At 45.0% G+C, this 16,763-nt stretch overlaps 1 protein-coding gene and 1 long non-coding RNA gene across 3 annotated transcripts in view; one reads left to right on the forward strand and one right to left on the reverse strand.

The window, feature by feature from the left end:
• Nucleotides 1–13,401, forward strand: part of LOC115947175 (uncharacterized) — a 32,448-nt gene extending 19,047 nt beyond the window's left edge. Inside the window, exons 3-9 of one of the 2 annotated variants that reach the window (XR_004549531.1) lie at nucleotides 2,304–2,391; nucleotides 6,001–6,133; nucleotides 8,093–8,630; nucleotides 9,629–9,755; nucleotides 10,980–11,080; nucleotides 11,326–11,692; nucleotides 12,355–13,401. This is a non-coding gene — a long non-coding RNA (uncharacterized lncRNA). The remainder of the gene's footprint in view (nucleotides 1–2,303; nucleotides 2,392–6,000; nucleotides 6,134–8,092; nucleotides 8,631–9,628; nucleotides 9,756–10,979; nucleotides 11,081–11,325; nucleotides 11,693–12,354) is intronic. The other variant, XR_004549530.1, reaches the window with a different exon arrangement.
• Nucleotides 13,377–16,763, reverse strand: part of SWAP70 (switching B cell complex subunit SWAP70) — a 47,297-nt gene continuing 43,910 nt past the window's right edge. Inside the window, exons 11-12 of the mRNA XM_005153249.3 lie at nucleotides 16,232–16,328; nucleotides 13,377–15,509 (exon numbers count right to left, since the gene is read on the reverse strand). Coding sequence (XP_005153306.2) covers nucleotides 15,400–15,509; nucleotides 16,232–16,328 — 207 coding nt within the window. The 3' untranslated portion in view covers nucleotides 13,377–15,399. The remainder of the gene's footprint in view (nucleotides 15,510–16,231; nucleotides 16,329–16,763) is intronic.

Raw genomic sequence — 16,763 nt, forward strand, 5'->3', positions numbered from 1 at the left:
CTCCCCCTTTGCGAGTGAATCCTCTGCTCTCCTGCATGCAATGCTGGGAAGTGACAAACACACCATTTCTCCCATGTCATCGTTCTCTTCTGGCACTTGTCAACCTCCACTGGCTCCAGGAAAAACAAGAAACAAACAAAACCAACAATTTTTTTCTAGCTGCAACTTGCCCTGTCTGCAGGACAGTCACTTAGTCCCTCACTTGTTATCTACCCAACAGCCCTCTCTGTCCAGGGACCAAGACCTGGGTCCGGAGCTGTCGTGACTCCTGTGATTTCTAGGGGCAGTGAAACATCCCCTCTGCTGGACCTCCTCTCAAACAGCACCATCCACAATACCACTCATGCACCTGCATCCATCCTCTTGACTCAAAGGGCAATTTACCCACATGGCTGGGGCTGGATGTGAAAGAAAAGGAGCATACAGTATTGTTAAGCAACTTGTGGTTAAAGTCAAAACCTCTGGGGACTCCCTGACTACTGTAAAACACCAGCAGTTCGTTGTCCCACAGCCTCTTCCTTCCTTCACGCCCTGCTCCGCCAAGTTGGCCACCTGAGACTGCTCCTTGCTCTTGTTTTCCCTGGCTCTTCTCGCTTGTTTACTTAAAAATCTCTTTCCCTCCCCTTCTCTTCATTTGAATTTCTTGCAGGAGGGTCCTATAAGGACACCTACTTTAATCAGGATTTCCTGTGAGTTAATAGGCAGCTTTTTTGTTTTGGTTTGGTTTTGAATGTTTTGAAATAAAAATGTAATAATTTCTTAAATGCCCCTTTCCAAAACTCTTCTTTAAACCAAACACTTTTCTTACAGAAACAAATGGTTTTCAAGACTTAGTTTAAAAGCCAACCTCTGTACTGAGAAGGAGAAGGAATACTTTGACTGTAGCAGGACAGCCTGTCACCCAAGGGAAAGCTAACTGCATATTTTCATTTTCAAAAAGCACTCAAGACTAAAACCACCTGTGAGTGAGTCTGGCCTCTCCAGCTGATTTAGTAGGACCTAGAGCAGAGTGTCCTGTCAAAAGGCACGCTTATTTTCACAAGGCAAATGAATCAGATTTTATGTGTCAGGGCTACAGCTCATTGGGATGAACTCATTAAAACTCTGTAAAACAAACTGTGAGAGGTGCAATATTTCATTATTCAAACTGGGATAATAGACAGGCATCCTATGGAAAAGTGAGTCATATTCTCTGTGGTACATTCTGTTCATTCTGTTATAACAAACATGAGTGTTTGTTTGCTAAGTCCATTAGCATCCAGCTATAAACCTGATTAGGAGGACAAGTTCCTCAGCCTGCTGCTGGGTTAGCATGTGTATTGCTATTTGGTCGCTCTGTTGTATAACAGCACCAGTCATGTCAGACTGCCATTCCAAAAGGAAATAAAAGCACTTTCCTCGTTTATTTCAAATCCATCAAGAATTTCTATTAAGGACATCAAAGCAATGACTTGAATACTTCCCATGCTTTCTGAATGACTCATCTTTTAAAGAAACTGCTGGGAAATAAGGCACCACTAAGGTTCCTTAATTTCAGGGTTTGAGACTTTTAAGAACCTCACTGAAAACAGTCAGAACAAGAAGCCACAAACCCACCTTCTCATAAAACCCTTCTCCATATTTTATATATTTTATATATTAGTGTTCATTTCTGTGCTACTAGTTTGAGTTGTTTTACAACCTGCATGCCAGAAGATAAACCAGCTCATTAGTCTAGCTTTGTGACTGTGGAAGGTAAGTTAAATGATCAAGTGTATTTACTGCTACCACTGATGGAAGATGATGGCCAAGGGAACGACTTTTAAATAGGATGATGATTGGCTGCATCTAAAACTAGTAGTGAAATAAGGGATTGTCTGCTGGAGACAAAGGGACTTCTGGGAAGTTTCTGTGCAGCAGAAATAGCATTTTGGAAATCTGACTCTTGCCTGGTTGTAAGAATGGGCAACATTGCCAAATTGTTAAATGCTTGCTGCATTTCTAATGACTGTAGATGGGGTGGGAGGCATTGCTGCTGACTTCAGCGGGAAGACTTGGAGATTTGCCACAGGTTAGGAACTTGCTGGGTTATAGCTTGAAGTGTTTCATCTATTTCCATTGAATCACTTGCTTATCACAATTATTTGCCCAGCACAGTGCTCCAGGAAGTGAAGTTACTATCCTGCAATATCTGAAAGGAAAGGCTGAGGACAATGAGTATCCACTGTTTGGCTCTGGCATTCCAGCTTCTGGAGTGCATGATGGTACCCTTAAGACTGCTCATCTTGCTGACCTTTTTCTTCCACCTTCTATCCACATGTCAGCAGAGCAGTGGCATGCAGTTGCAGATACACTCTAGCACAAGATGGAGCATACATTGAAAACCTGTGGAGTAACAGCATGAGACTACAGGTAAAATAGCTACTTCACTCCCCAAACTGAACTTACTTTGAGACACTCAAGTCTTTTTACCATGGCAAATATCTGGTGGTTTAGGGCTTCTAACTGTCTCTAATTTTTAGGGCTTTCTGGTGTTTTAGGGCTTCTTTCTGTCTCTAATAATATTTTTTTAATAAATTTATCTTCAAGGTATCCAATTACTAAAACCATTCCCCGTTTAAGTCCCTTATTGGAGGTATTTTTAGCAGTCAGGGAATAAGCCTGTATTGTCCCTCCTCAAGATCTCTTCAAGCCATTGTTCACTGAAGTGCAGAAATGCTTCAGAGCCATGTCAGGTGCTTTCAGCGTGCAGCCATGTGGACAGGCTGGCCCCAGGAGCCAGTCCAGTTCCAGGTTCCCAGAAAGACATCTCACACCTCTGACAGTGAATCAGCAGTAGAAGGCTCTCCTTGCCCACCGCAGCACCTCAGGTTACCTCTGCGAGTCATTCATTCTATAGGAAATCTCATAACTATCAATGGGATATTTAACAAAACTGAGGTTTTTTTAATCTTTAGGTGCCCATAGCTATTCACAAAACTAAAATACACAGTCTGGCATGATCAGCTGCATGCTGGATAAAAACCACATAGCTTTGAAACACTTCTTGAGCAGGGTCAGGAGGTCTCAGTGGATTCTCTGGCAGAAATTAACAGTTGGCATCACATTTTTCTCGGTAAAGTACAAGAAGTTTATCTAGTAATAGAGCCTTTTGAAGGCAGAGCAGTTAGAAGTGTAACACCCCCTGCATACACAGGCTTGTGTTGCAGGTGAAAACATCATGCTTAAGAAATGAAGTCTTAATTTCTGCTATTTATCCCTTACTTTTCCCTGCCAGTAACTGTCATCTTCTTACTGTGGCAACTGTCACCCTGTGGACATGTGGTTGAAGTGGTTTTGGGGTTTGGGTTTGGGCTTAGTTTGAGGGGTTTTTTTTGTCTGTTCTCCCTGGAGAATTGGATGCTGTATATGTGTGGCTGCCTAGACCAAAACTGTGGATGTTGAGAATTGGAGGTCCCAGTCTTTGCTGTGCCAGTCCTGGTGACGTGTGGATGCATAAGGCTATTTAGTATGCGTCACTGCAAGAAATACATCTGCAAGCATGACATGATATCTGTGGGTGCAGAAGTATCAGTTTGGAAATTCCAGTGTTTGTTTTGCTGTCAGTATTACTCCAGTGAATAGGTTTTAGTTGCTTCCCACCTCTGTACAATGGAAATAGGGCACTTCTAGCAAAACCAGAGCTAAATTTTGAATTATTCATAGCTTTTTGCATACCCATGACTGGATTATAAGCTGTGAATCTGTGAAGATGCATACCAACATTTCTGTGGTTTAAGCATTAGGGAACCCCCTTTTCCATAGACACTGTTGTATGTTTTGTGGCAAGTCTGTGTTCAGCCCCTTCAGCCCCCAGGCATACAGCCTCAGCACCTAGACCCCATGACCCTTTCCTGTGTGCAGACCCATGTTTTTATTCTGTAGAATCTGCTCTGCTGGGGGCTGCAGGCTCATACAGAGCTAGGAAGGTGCCTCTCATGTGCTGTGTCTTTGAGGTGCAGAAAGCAGCATCTAGCATATCTCGACTCCATAAACTATCAGGGCATAACCATAACAGATACAGGTAGCAGCACCACCCCAGCACTTACAGTGCCCTCACCCATGCCACAGCCACACTCTGCACACAAGGCCCTTCACTGCCAGGGCTGTGGACATGCACAGGCTGGAAGGTTGGCTGGGTCACCCCATGCCTCTTGGTAACAGGCCCCAGTGCTTTGCCATCAGCTCGCAGGAGGCTGTGACATTTGAGCTTACACTGGCTGCCCCAGCCTAGGGAGGTCAAACAAACTGAACTGCTCTTCAAATTAGCTGGATGCAGCTTTGATCGCTGTCCATTTGAGATCTTGTGTGTTTTAGCTGGAAAAATGCGTGCCACGTTCCAGCCACCTCCTCCAGCCAGGGGAGCAATGATGCCACTGGCAAATGTGTGAGCCTGCTAAGAGTTACTTAGCTGGAAAGTTATCACTGAAGCATGTCCTCTATCGAGAACAATCTCAGCTTCACTGGGCCTATCTCTTACAGATGTTAATTCCCTGCTATTAGCTTTACAAGTTCCAACAGCATAGTAAGCTGCAGTAAAGAGAGGGGATATGTTCAATTTAAGCAATGAGATTACTGTGTTCTGAATAAATCCACTTTTATTAATAATTACCTCTCTGCCATGACTTTAAATTCAAACAGCTGGACAGCCTCTGCTTTTTATTAATTTCCTTGGATCCTTTGGCACGAAGCCCTCAATTCCTGTGATGTAATGGTATAAAAAGCTGGCTCCTGCCTGAGCTTCCACCCACAAGTTCTAAATTTGGAGCATGGCAAATTTCTGCAAATTCCAGAGACAGGCTATGCTCAAGACGTGCTGATGCCTCCAGTCCCATCCTATTGCACCAAACAACAAGACTGTGCTTTTTATAACTGGGATCATAAATATGACTCAGATGCACATGTTGTCTATGTAAGCACTTGGGGTTGGCTATCACTTTATGGCACTGGGAGAAAGCCAAGCCAAATAAAAATTGTTTTGAGTAAATATTACATTTCTAGAGCATGAATAACTTTTCTCTTCAGCCAGCGTGTCACTAATGGGAATAAGGAAGAAGTCAGGGTGGGGGAAAGCAGTAACTAAATCATCCCACTAAACACAGTCTGCAGCAGGACCTGTTGTTTCGACTCATCTGGGGTGTAATATCCCAGATAATTCGTAGCAGGTCTCAGCAAGGCCACAAGTAACGGACATAAAAATAGCTGTATAGTTGAGCACCATGCTGCTGCACAGCTCTCTCTTGGGTGGGATCTCCAACAGTGGTATGTAAAACAGGCAACCAAAGAACCAAGTGTCCTTCTCTCCCCCGCTCCCAAATGTGCAGAGGCTCAAGCATGTGGATTGCTCCACAGAGATCGGTGTTGCTACTCACATGCTCAGCGCTAAGTGTGTGCACATGTCTATTCAGGATCTGGGCCAAAAGGAAGGATGAGTTTTTCATCCTGTGACTTTGGGACCCCGGGGGATGTCTGCATTGCAGAGCACTGGAAAACAGAACATGAGTCCACATATAGCTTTGTGCTGCTGCACCAGAAGGTGAAGCAGTTTATTGGCAGCTCTCTGTGGCAGTGATAGGACACCCCATCACCAGCAGACACCATACAGGGCTGGTTCATCATGGCTGTTCGCTCTGCTCCAGTACTTCCAGCAAGCTGTTATGTCTCAGCTCCTCCTCACCCCCCAAAACTATAACTACTCCTGCTGCCCTTGAGCAGGACTCAGTCAGCAGCATCTGAAGAGCTTCACCTGCCTGAAATGCAAAGGGATAAAAGCAGTTTTATTTCTGTTAGAAATTATCAGGAACCATTTCCTGATAAAAGGAATCTTAAAGCCTCCCCAAAACAATAGCCAGGAAGAAAAGCAAGAGTCTAGCTTTGAAAGTCATTGGTGTCTTTCCCATTTTCCTAGTAGGCATATAATCCTGAGCATTTTGCATTCCTTTGTGTTGCACCTGAACTTTGCTGTCTTGTCTTTGTTTATAGGAAGAAAACCTGGCTTTAAAAGAGGAGCTCAGACAGGAAAGCAGCAATATTCCAAGAGAATTTCCGAGTCAAGCAGGAGAGCAACTGGCTCCTCAAAGAGATCCCTAAAACATTCAGCTCCGCATTGGAGCAGGTGAGTGGGAAGGCGTCAAGAGCACTCAACATTCTTATGTCCCAGCCATCCCTATCAAGTGTCTGAAGAGCTTTTCTGTGCAGTGGGCTGGACTAGGGCTTGCAGATAAAATGCTTTAAGGGCTGTGAGCCCTGCAATAACAGCGACAGCCCTGACGTCAGCAGACCTGTACCTCCAGGGACTAGCACTGAGAAATCAGTGCTGATCTGCCCAGCGAAGGCAGCTTTGACTGTGTTTCCAGGATCTGGGCGATAAGTCTTTTTCCATGCTTTGCAAGCTGCCAGTGGTCATTTTCTGCCAGGATAGCAGCTCAAGCAGTGTGTGAGGGACTGGCTCCCTCCCCTTTGTAATGCATTTTACAATTCAGAGAAACTTTTGTAACATAAGAAAGTGTTTTTACATATTAGAGCTTCTAAATTGTTAAAACAGTTGGAAAATCCTAATTGCCGTTAGTAGACAAGAAGAAAAACACCGAAGAAAACATTTGGGATTGCAGAATTAACAAAACTGGGAGCTGAGGATCGGTTTCCAAGACCAAAAACATTTTCAGGGCATCCTCTTGTGCATGCAAGTTTAACACAAATAGTCAAGTCTTCAACAAGTGATGTGCACCTACCTGCAAAAGAGAGTTGCAGAGATTTAAGCTCTGAAAATTGTCCAGAGATGCAATGTCCAGGTCAGTCATGTTCAGATTTAATCCAGGATCTTTCTGGATCTCCACATGCACAAAGGAGGGGAAAACCTACCTGGGATTGATTCAAAGCCTGAATTAGAGATGATGAAGGAAGGCCTGGCTGGAGCACAGTACGGCTTTATGGCTACTGGTAGAGAGTGGTGCCAGAGGGCTCTGGCCATGCAGGAGTTTCCCTGGTACCCATGGCCCTTTCCAAGCCCTCATGCAGCGATCTCTGATTTGCACCTTGTGGACACAGATTGCAGTTTATCATGGTATTGCTTAAAAACCTCTCTTTTTAGGGAATAGCTAAGTATTTTGCAGATGTTTGTGAGCTTTTTTAGTGGGTAAATATCACTCATGTTTCATCAATGAGCAGCTGAGGCCTAAGGAGGTTGAGGGACCTAGCACAGATCATAGCAAGTCAAATTGTTTGGAATTTTGTAGCTCTGAAATATCATCTTCCTAGAACAGGAAACCCTCTCAGGAGTAGCAGGTTTTCCTTAAAACAACACTTCAAACTTGTCCATCTTGATATACCAGGAAAAGGAGGAATGCAGAAAATGTGAGCGTTAGCTTAGTCTTCCTTGAACTCAACCACCAGGTTCGTGTTCCTATGGAGAAACAAATCCCCTGCAGGCATCGTGGTGTCTTTGATTTAAACTCCCCCTTTTGGTGTCTGAGCTAAGATGAAAATAGGCATTTTCTGGGCCAGCAAAAGGTTTCTAGATTAACAACCCTCCAATCCCACTTCTCAAGAGTTTATGACATGAGCAGTTGAGCTAATGTAATCGCACTCAGCCTTCCCTACATTTCAAAATTGGATTAAAGTTCATAAGTTGTTGAGGGAAAATGTTACCCAACAGAGTAACTGTATGACTCTCAGATCAGCGTCAGGCCTTTGCAGCAATGGGTGCGGGCCCTGGTTTCAGTCACCTGAATAAATCAGGGTAACCAGCATGTCCAGAGCAGAGGAGGGGATGGGATGCATCGCTGCTGCTCAGCCTTTGCAGCCACATGGAAGCCCACCAAGCTGTAATGACTGGGTATGCTGACAGCCTTACCCTTTGTAATCTCCTTGGTCCTCCGGGGTTGGCAAGGTAAGTCACCCAGACCTAAGAAAAGGGTTTGGCTGGGTGTTACATGTGCCTCCTTGCAAAGGACGAGTGGGTTTTCCTCCTGCAGCAGCAGTGTGCTGCTGCACGTACACAGGTGACGCAGCTCCGAGCATGCTACCAGCTCAGCTGTAAAACCCCTGGTCTGTGTGAATCCTCCTTCCCAAACAGGCTCCTCAGATGTGATTCATTCCAGCCGCTCTGCTGAGCCGTGCGGCGGTGTCCGGCTGCCATCTGCCGTCCGACGGCCGGCGGGGGCCACGGCGGGGCAGGGACACACGAAGCATCCCAGGCCCGACGACAGGGCGCTCGGAGTGGCAATCTCTGGTCTCCGTCTAAGCCGTGAGCAAACCCTGCTCAGACTCACCAGGGCCCCCCCCCCGCCGTATCTCCCGCATTCCTGCGGCAGAGCTGGTATTTCTTATTGTTCTCCCCGTCTCTGGGGGAGCAGCTGCTGCTGCCTGACCGGCCTGCCGGGGCAGGAGCTGGCCGAGTGCTGTGCTGCGGGTCCCAGAGCTAGCCGGGGGCGCTGGAAAAACCGTGTCAGTCTTCTCGCCCGGCTGCGTCACGATGGGAGCAGGGGCAAGAACGAAGAACTGAATGAGCAGCGAGCGGCCGTGCAGCACCAGTCTGCTGCGGGTGCTGTGGGCTCGGCACAGGAGCGTCCTAGTCTGTATCCTTCCTAGGAGCACGCCTCGTCTGCCGAGTGGTAAATGCCCACAAACTGGTGCACCATCGGCTGCGTGGCTGGGCCACCAGCGGCAGTGACTGGTCCGAGCAGGGTGGGCAGGGGAGGCAGGGCAGAGCTATATAAGGTGGGCAGGATGGGTTCCTGCTCTGCAGAGAGGACAGTGCAGGGGAACAGCCTGGCCCAGCAAGGGCATTTGGCACCTATCGTGGTTTTCCTTTTCCCTGCTCGTTTGGTGAGCTATTCTGCCAAGCTGGTTCTAGTACTGTGCCCCATGCTTGTGTCCAGCCCTTGATTTCAAGGAATATATGCTCTGGATTTTCTCTTGCTGGGAGGAAGGATTTGCTGGCTGGGGGTGACCTGAAAGCAGCTACGGGTTTGATTGTTGCCATCTGTAATGGTGACAGAGCATGTGGAAGCACAGACAGACAAATTCCTTTTGCAAGCAGGGCCACACATAGGCTTGGGGGTGATGGTTGTTTCTGCCCAACTACCTCCTCAAGATGCTTCATGGGCCAGCAGCGACTCCCTTGGGCATTATGCAGCCCTCACAGGCAGGCAGTGGCCATGCTAAAGCAAAACAGCAAACGCCAAAGATGCCACCTTCATCCCCACAGAGAGCAGCACCACACCACTCAGCATTTTTGGGAGGGAGCTGTGTATGAACAGGCTGTACCTCCCCATCATTTCCCACCTTCTGTCTGGGAAAAAGCAGCCCAGGGCCAGCACAATCTGTGGTGGGGCAAGCTTGGCTGTGAAATGGGGCATGCTCCTCCTTCATAGGCAGATGTGGTCATTTTCTTCAAGGCTTGGAAAGAGTAAAATGCCCCAGTGTATCACTGGCAAAAGAAATGGCTGGGAAAACACAACCTCAGGCTGCTCCAAATGCAAAATCTCATGCCCAGCTGTGCTTTCAAAGGGACTTTCTAAAGGTGTTTAAGCAGAGCCTGAATAGTTTTGACCTTAAATAGCTTTTTAAGTGTTGGATTTTGTTTGGTTGGTTGGGTTTTCTTTTTTAGTCAGGACTGAGGAACCAGTACTCCAGAGGAACCAGTACTCCAGAAGACCTCCCCAGCACCCACACACTGTGTTGGGGCTGAGCAGTACAAGCTTTGTCAGAGTGGAAAGAGAAACACCCATGCTCTGGTAGGCATCGAAACAGCTAATGCTCACCAACACCGAGGAAGCCCAGGCTGGGTTTGAAACTATCTTGTGTCACTTAATCCCATCTGAGTAGTATACATGCTAGTGTGTGTGTTCAAATTACACGTGTTGGCTGTGTTGGGTGAAAGGACACGGGTGTCTTTTGCAGCTGTGGGCAAGAGTAGCCAACACAGGCCTGTGTGAATCACACTCAATCATCCACACAAACACACAGGTAAGTTCCCCATAGTGAAATCTGCATGGCCCGATCTAATCACTGCTGTGCGCTGAAGAAACAGGCAGCAACAGGAATAACAGCAGGTTATTGGAGCATTTGCAGAAAGATATTATTAGACCAGATCCTATAAAAGCTGTTTGCGTGCTGTAGCCATGGCAAGTAGCTCTATTAATTATTAATTGTATTAGTAACAGTGTATAAAGCTGGTGCTAGATCAAGCTCCTAGATGAAAATGGCCAGTGGGGAAAAGTGGAGTGCAACTGTTCTGGGGCTTGTAATATTATTTTCCTTTCTGTCAACATTCTGCCCAGTCTGTCATGGGCTTTTCCCTGGCCAACTGCTCCTATTCTTTTACATTACCCCTGGAAAATGGGCTAAAATACCAGAAAGAAGCAGGGAGAGGGGCTTCTGTCAAGTGGTCCTTCTGGGTCTGTGCTTGTAGGTGTTTGTTAAGAACTGCCTCATTAAATCTTCCTCTCAAAATTTTCAGGATGTTTTTATCTTTTGGTTTGCATCATACTGTCCCAGTTGTAATTTCTCTGGGAGGTGAGAATCAGTGACCTGTTTCCCATATCTGTTTTCACCTGAAGTGTTAAAACAACCATAGGCATAGGAAGTGTACTTTTGACATAGCCAGAAAGTCACTTCATAAAAACAGTACTTCTCTGCACTTTCACTTCCCTGGGGTTTCCAAGTAGTTGAAGTTCACAGTGAGACTCAATGCATGAAAGTCACTCTAGTCTCTAAATTCATATAAAGTCCCAAACATTGTGTTTTATTTTGGAACTCGTGGCCACATGAGCAGGAACAGGATTCCCAAGGCCACGCTGTCCGTATGGCTGCTCACCTGGCCACAGGTTGGACTCTTCCCACCCCTACCATGTCTCACCTCCACCTTTTGTGACTTGAAGGGATGAGTTTGAGTCCCCCTCCCAAAAGGGGGTGCATGTGGGAGCTGACACATTGCACATCCTTCTCTCATCTTCCAGGATTTTTATCATGCAAGTCAGTGAGCACCGTTCAGAAGAATGAAGAAAAACAGGCCTGGGGAGAAGGATGCACAAGGCAGCTGGGAAAGCACTATTTTCAGGTAAGTAACCATCCTTACACGTTTTTTCCTTGCCCTGTTTTACTCCCATTAGGAAACCTGTACAGCAGCCCAGGCTTTATGCTGCAGCTGAGAGCTTGCTGGGTGATGCATCCAACTGTATACATTGTCTTTCTATGGTGCAGGGAGGGGGGATTGGAAAATATGCCTGAATTAGCTTCAAGCCTCTGTGCATAACTTTATCCAGGCCAGTGGTAACACTTGAACTGTAAAATCCTTTTTCCTAGGCTCGTGGGACGCCTCTGGGATCAGATACACTGTCTCTGGGATAACAGACCAAACTGGCTCATGAGCTCAAGGACAACGTGCTACAACAACAGCAGTAATTGTCACACAGCAGAAGACCTGGTTCACTTCACGTTTGTGTACACAGCCTTGTGCTCCTCTCTCTGCCTCGCAGGCGGGTGCTGCAATGGAGCTGACGGGTGGTTTTCACCCGCTCGGGACACGCAGGGAACGTGTTAGCGAGGAAAGCTGCGGCGCTTCGGGGCTGAGCCACCACCAGATGGCAGCTGGAGCCCAGGTATGGCAGCGTCAGGGCTGGGCTCTGCCTCCTGCTGCCACCGCCAGGGGCACGGCACCGGGATGGAAAAGGTGTGTGTGTGTGTGTGTGTGTGTGTAAGACAGACACATTGTCAAATGAGCAGCATCGTGCAGGCAGAGCTGGAAAATCCCTAACTGACGAGTAGGACGACTAAACTGTTGCTAGTATTGTGGGAGGGTTTCATTCTGTTACAGATGACAGCTTAGTGTTCTAATTCACTTCTAATTCCTCTTTACTGCCCTTTGCTTTATGAACAAATAATTACCTCTCTTCCTGAAGCAGTCAGAAGTACGGGTATCCCTTTTCCTGGCCAAGCACCACTTTCATCAAAAATCGTTCGTGTAATTGTTTCACCTATTGGAGATAAAAATCAGATCAGTTATTTTCAGGTCACTTTCACTGAAGCCATGTTCCTGGTGGCCTGTGTGACCAAGCAGCTGCTTCCTGCTGGGTGTCCCATCGCCCCCACTCTGGGATACAGATGTTGTACACTGCTGCTTTCCTATGCAGGTTTTCCTTTCGTGGCTGTTCATGCAGGACAGTTAGCAGACATGGTATGTGTTCCTGGAACCAGGCCTGTTAGGGTTTGGGAATGTGTAAATAAGTATGCAAGTCTCGTAAGTCAGCTTCATAAAATGGTCACAGGGTGGAAAAAAAAATCCTGGTTTAGGACTAAAATACCCAAACATGGTACTGTGCTATTGGTTTGCAGGCCTGTCCCACCAGCAGCAGCAAGTGAACCTGACTCATCCGGGGGACAAACCCAGTGGGCTGAGCCCTCCAGTGCATCTCCTCGGGGATCAAGAACAGCAGACACAGCTCTCCACTGGCCTCCGTGTACTTTCCAGGGCTCCTCAGGTGGAACAGAGATATCCAGAGCAGCATGTCATTGAGGATATCTGCACCACTAGCAGCCTGACTGGTTTCTTGGAATAAGGAAGTGTGCTGTGACCCTTGGCTTCACAGGAAATCGCATGGCACCGGGGTGCAGTTTTCTATGCTGCACTGCTTCATGAGGTGTGGTGAGGCTGACTCACAGCTCTCCCTTTTCTCTGAATGCTGTGTTTACTGAGGCTTTAAAGGGCTCATTCTGTGGTGTTGTTCTCAAAATGCGATACGTTTTACGTTTAACTTTAACCAATCTCCTCCCACACTTTTACCTCACACAAAGCTTTCTGAATGTGTCAGATCACGCTGGGACAACAAAGCTAAAACCAGACTTTCTCATTTCCTCTTCTAGTAGTGACCAAGAAATAACGCCACGTACACGGATGACATTTTAATGAAGGGCTGTTGTGCCTGCAGAGGCACATGTCTGTGTGTACCAGGGTCCTCTCATGCTGCAGACATGTTTCCCCATTAACTTGCTGGCACAACAGGTCTGCTCCTGTTCCAGTGTAGTGCTCCATTAGTGTAGATCCAATTTCCCATCTGGTGTGCTTTGTGTTTCAGCAGACAGCTAAACTGCACCCTCAGTGTAGTATTATTGAGCAATGCTGCCTGCAGTAGCTGAGCATCATTGTTTTGTATCAAGGTCTACTGAATATCAGCATCTAAAGTAGTACTGGTATTATCTGTTACTGTTCCCTAATAAATATTATGGTTTTAATCCAAACCCCACTGATCAGATCATTAAAAGTATATTTCTTCCATCAAAGTCATACTTCCGTACCACGGTTACTGGATATTAAACTCCAGTAACCCAAAAGAAACAAATGCAAAAAAAGACATTAATTAAGAAATGTAAATGACTTCATATTACTTTATTAAACAGCCAGTTCTAAAGAACAGTAAAAAACATGAAAACATGCATCATTTGGTGTACTTAAAAAACATTTGTCCAAAGTAAAGACTGTTAGAAAATGTAAAGTTTAGCCCCAATACACCTTCTGCTCTCCAGATAAAGGATGTCTGGTAGTTATAAATACTGTTCTATCTCCTTTAGCAAAGTTTAACAACACATACATTAGTATTTCTATTATAGGTTGGGTTGGTTGGGTTTCTTTTTTCACATTTCTTCTGTAAACATGATCAATTTAAAAAATGCCTCGTTAGCAAGCTTTAAGGACTCCTGCTTTCCTGTACAGTAAATACAAATAGAAAGATCCTGGACTTTCCTTCCATTCTAATCAGCGCTTCTTATGGAAACATTTAAGATTCCAATTAGTATAAAAATATAACCAGAGAATAAATGTCTGAGAGAGAAGATTCAGTATTTGAGTGAGTCTTAGTTAATAGGCAAATAAAATGCATTGACTTCCAAAGCTGAAGATCACTTCTGTACAGCTTCTGCCCTTCTGAGACCCAAGTATCCCAAATGCACTGGTTATACATATAAAACATTCACTTATTTACTAAAAATAATTTAACATTTAGCTGAACTAAAAAGCAGGTGGTAAAAGATGGATGCCCACGTTTGGTGTGCATACAAAGGTCAAAGTTGATGAGCAGGCTACACCAAGGGACATCTGCTCTTCAGGAGGAAGACTTAGTTCTCAAAGTGTCTGTACAACTTAGCAAGAATACTACTTTATTTAGCAATAGACTGACTTCTTGTTTGGTGTGGGAGATCTACAGAGCAAAATCAGGCTTGTTCCTTTTCCCCACAGAGACTGAAATAACTGGCTTGGTCCCTGGAGAGAATTCAGAGGCAGAGCAGGCAGCTCTTTGGGAAGCCTTGACACTGTAAATGCCAAAATTATTTTACTGATGGGAATTAATATTTTTCTAAAGCAGTTTTGCTACACATTTCTCATTTTTATCTAATATTTAAATGTCAAATTTAAGTTTTCCTCTTGATTTTTGTTTTTTTATTTTCCTCCCAATTTTAAAGTCAGTCAAAAGTGGTGCATCTGAATGAGTGGTGTGTTATGATGGAATTTCTTGCACAAACATTGCCTTGATGCAGGTAACATTTGGCCCGCGTGTGCTATCATCTTCCATTCATGGCCTCCAGAAATTTGTGATTTTAAAATGCATCTTTTACACTACGATAAGAACTCCCAAAGGTCTTTAGTACTTCTCAAGTATGAAAAGGTACAAGAGCAATCTTGTACGACTATTTTTCCCAGATGTTTTAGAGCAGCATTTTGTACCTACCTACTTCGAGTTCTTTTGTTTGGATTCCTGAAAACAAAGGAAAATTGGACACAGAATCTGACCAGCCAGCAGGTATCCAGTGAAGCCAGTCTACCCTTGCTAGGCAGGAATGTGTCTGAGCACTCAGCACCCTTCGAAGAGCAACAGCTGGACAGGGCAAAACCAAAAGAAGACCAAATGGAATGAAAGGTAATGAAAGGTAATGTAAGGTAATGCTCTCTTCGAGTTGGACAGAACTTCCAGGGCTGATTTACTCTGGGTTTAAATTACACTCACTGAAGCAATGAAACAATTGCTTCCCTCACTTTTTGGAATGAAGTGATGCTGCTTGAGCAGTTAGGTACTGTCAGATGGTTACAGGCTAGTGGAGAAACAACCCTGTCACAAGCTACATTTAAATAAAAATCTTCAGTTGAAAAGTTTTGTATAAAATAACAGAATTTCTGGAAACATGAGGGAAAACAGCAACTACTGTCAGACACCACAGTGTAATTACTGAGCTCTAAGTAGACACTCCTAAGTGGTAAACAGTATTTCCTTTGTGGAAGGCCCAACCTGCTGAGCAAGCTAAGATCTTTGTAAGCGAGAAGCTGCTCTGTGCAAAGCAGAATGGAAGAAGGCGGGCTTCTATTCATGGACAATCCATCGGCTAAAGTCACTACTCAGAAGTGGCTTTCTTCCCTTTCCAGCTCTTTTGTCTTTGCTCGAGTTCAGCTTCAGTGAAGGCAGCTGGGCCCCAGTTTGTGATCAAGTGAGGATTCTTGGAGCCTGGAAGACAGAGTGCAATACTGAAGCCCGTGTTTCTGATGGGACATCACTCACCCACCACTCTAGGGACAGGCCACATCACCGCAGGATAATTTGGTAAGGGCTGTCCCTTCTGTGACTGGAAACCCTCTCAAAGGTGACCTGAGGAGCTGCCTAACTGAGTAGGTGCTTAGTGTGAGAAGCTGTCAACTGCCTCAATCTCTTGCATCCTCATCTCCCAACTCCCCCCCAACAATAGCTCTTAGTAAACCCCTTTTCTTCTTGCCTTTAGAGATGTCCTTGAAAGAACTTGATCTCTCCAGCAGTATATTACACAGCCACTTTCCTCTGGGTTGGCACACTATTAATTAAGCTTTTCCCAAAAATCAAATATTTCAGCTATTTTTACTTGATGTTTTTGGCAGTTAGCACTTATGCTAACTGCATTACACACCCAAAGGATGTGTAGGTTGATGTGTTAAGGTTGATCCTTGCTTTATTTAAAGTAAATAAATAAATAATAATAGCATTAAGACTACTACTACTACTAATAATAACGTTATAGTAGAGCCGGTAAAGACTTGAAAGTTACCATCAGTAGTTCTCATAAATGTGGTATTTACAGCCTGCCATGAAACCAGTAAGCTACAGGGAAAGACACACTTCACTAAATCACTAGGTGATCTAAGCATATGAGATAGAAAGAAAACATGCTTTTGGTAACTCTTATGTTAAGAACCTACCTGGCTCTATTAGTCGAATTAATCCCTCATGATGAGCTACTTTATCTTTCCAACTCTTGGTGTTATTAGCTGCTGTTTCCAGCTTCTTCTTCACCTCCTGAAATAAGACAAAGCCCATATGAAAATGAGAACAACTTTACTGTTCATATAGAAAGATAAAACATCCTTTAAAATCAACACAGAACCAGGCTAATTCAGCCAGCATTCCATTTAGAGTAGACAGGAGAACTTCACTTCTAACTGTCCTAGGTCATTTAGTTATTGCTGACTGTATAAAGGTAAATTGTCAAACCAGAACCCCAAAGTAACTCTTTTTACAAGATTCTGTAGCTGTGCAAGTAGGGATAGCCCTCGTGAAGATTGAAAGCATAAACCATAGTTTTCAAACAGAAAGATGCACTTTTTGTTCCAGACTAAGAATAGCTACTGGGTATATCTCAACTACTAGAAATCAGAAAGTGCAAGCCAGGAAAGGATGGCTGCAGTTACACCCAAGCAAGAAAGGTGTTCTTCAGTCTAAACTAGCCTTTTG

The sequence above is a fragment of the Melopsittacus undulatus genome, chromosome 4, assembly GCF_012275295.1.
Source record: "Melopsittacus undulatus isolate bMelUnd1 chromosome 4, bMelUnd1.mat.Z, whole genome shotgun sequence".
In the NCBI taxonomy this organism is placed as follows: Eukaryota; Metazoa; Chordata; class Aves; order Psittaciformes; family Psittaculidae; genus Melopsittacus; species Melopsittacus undulatus.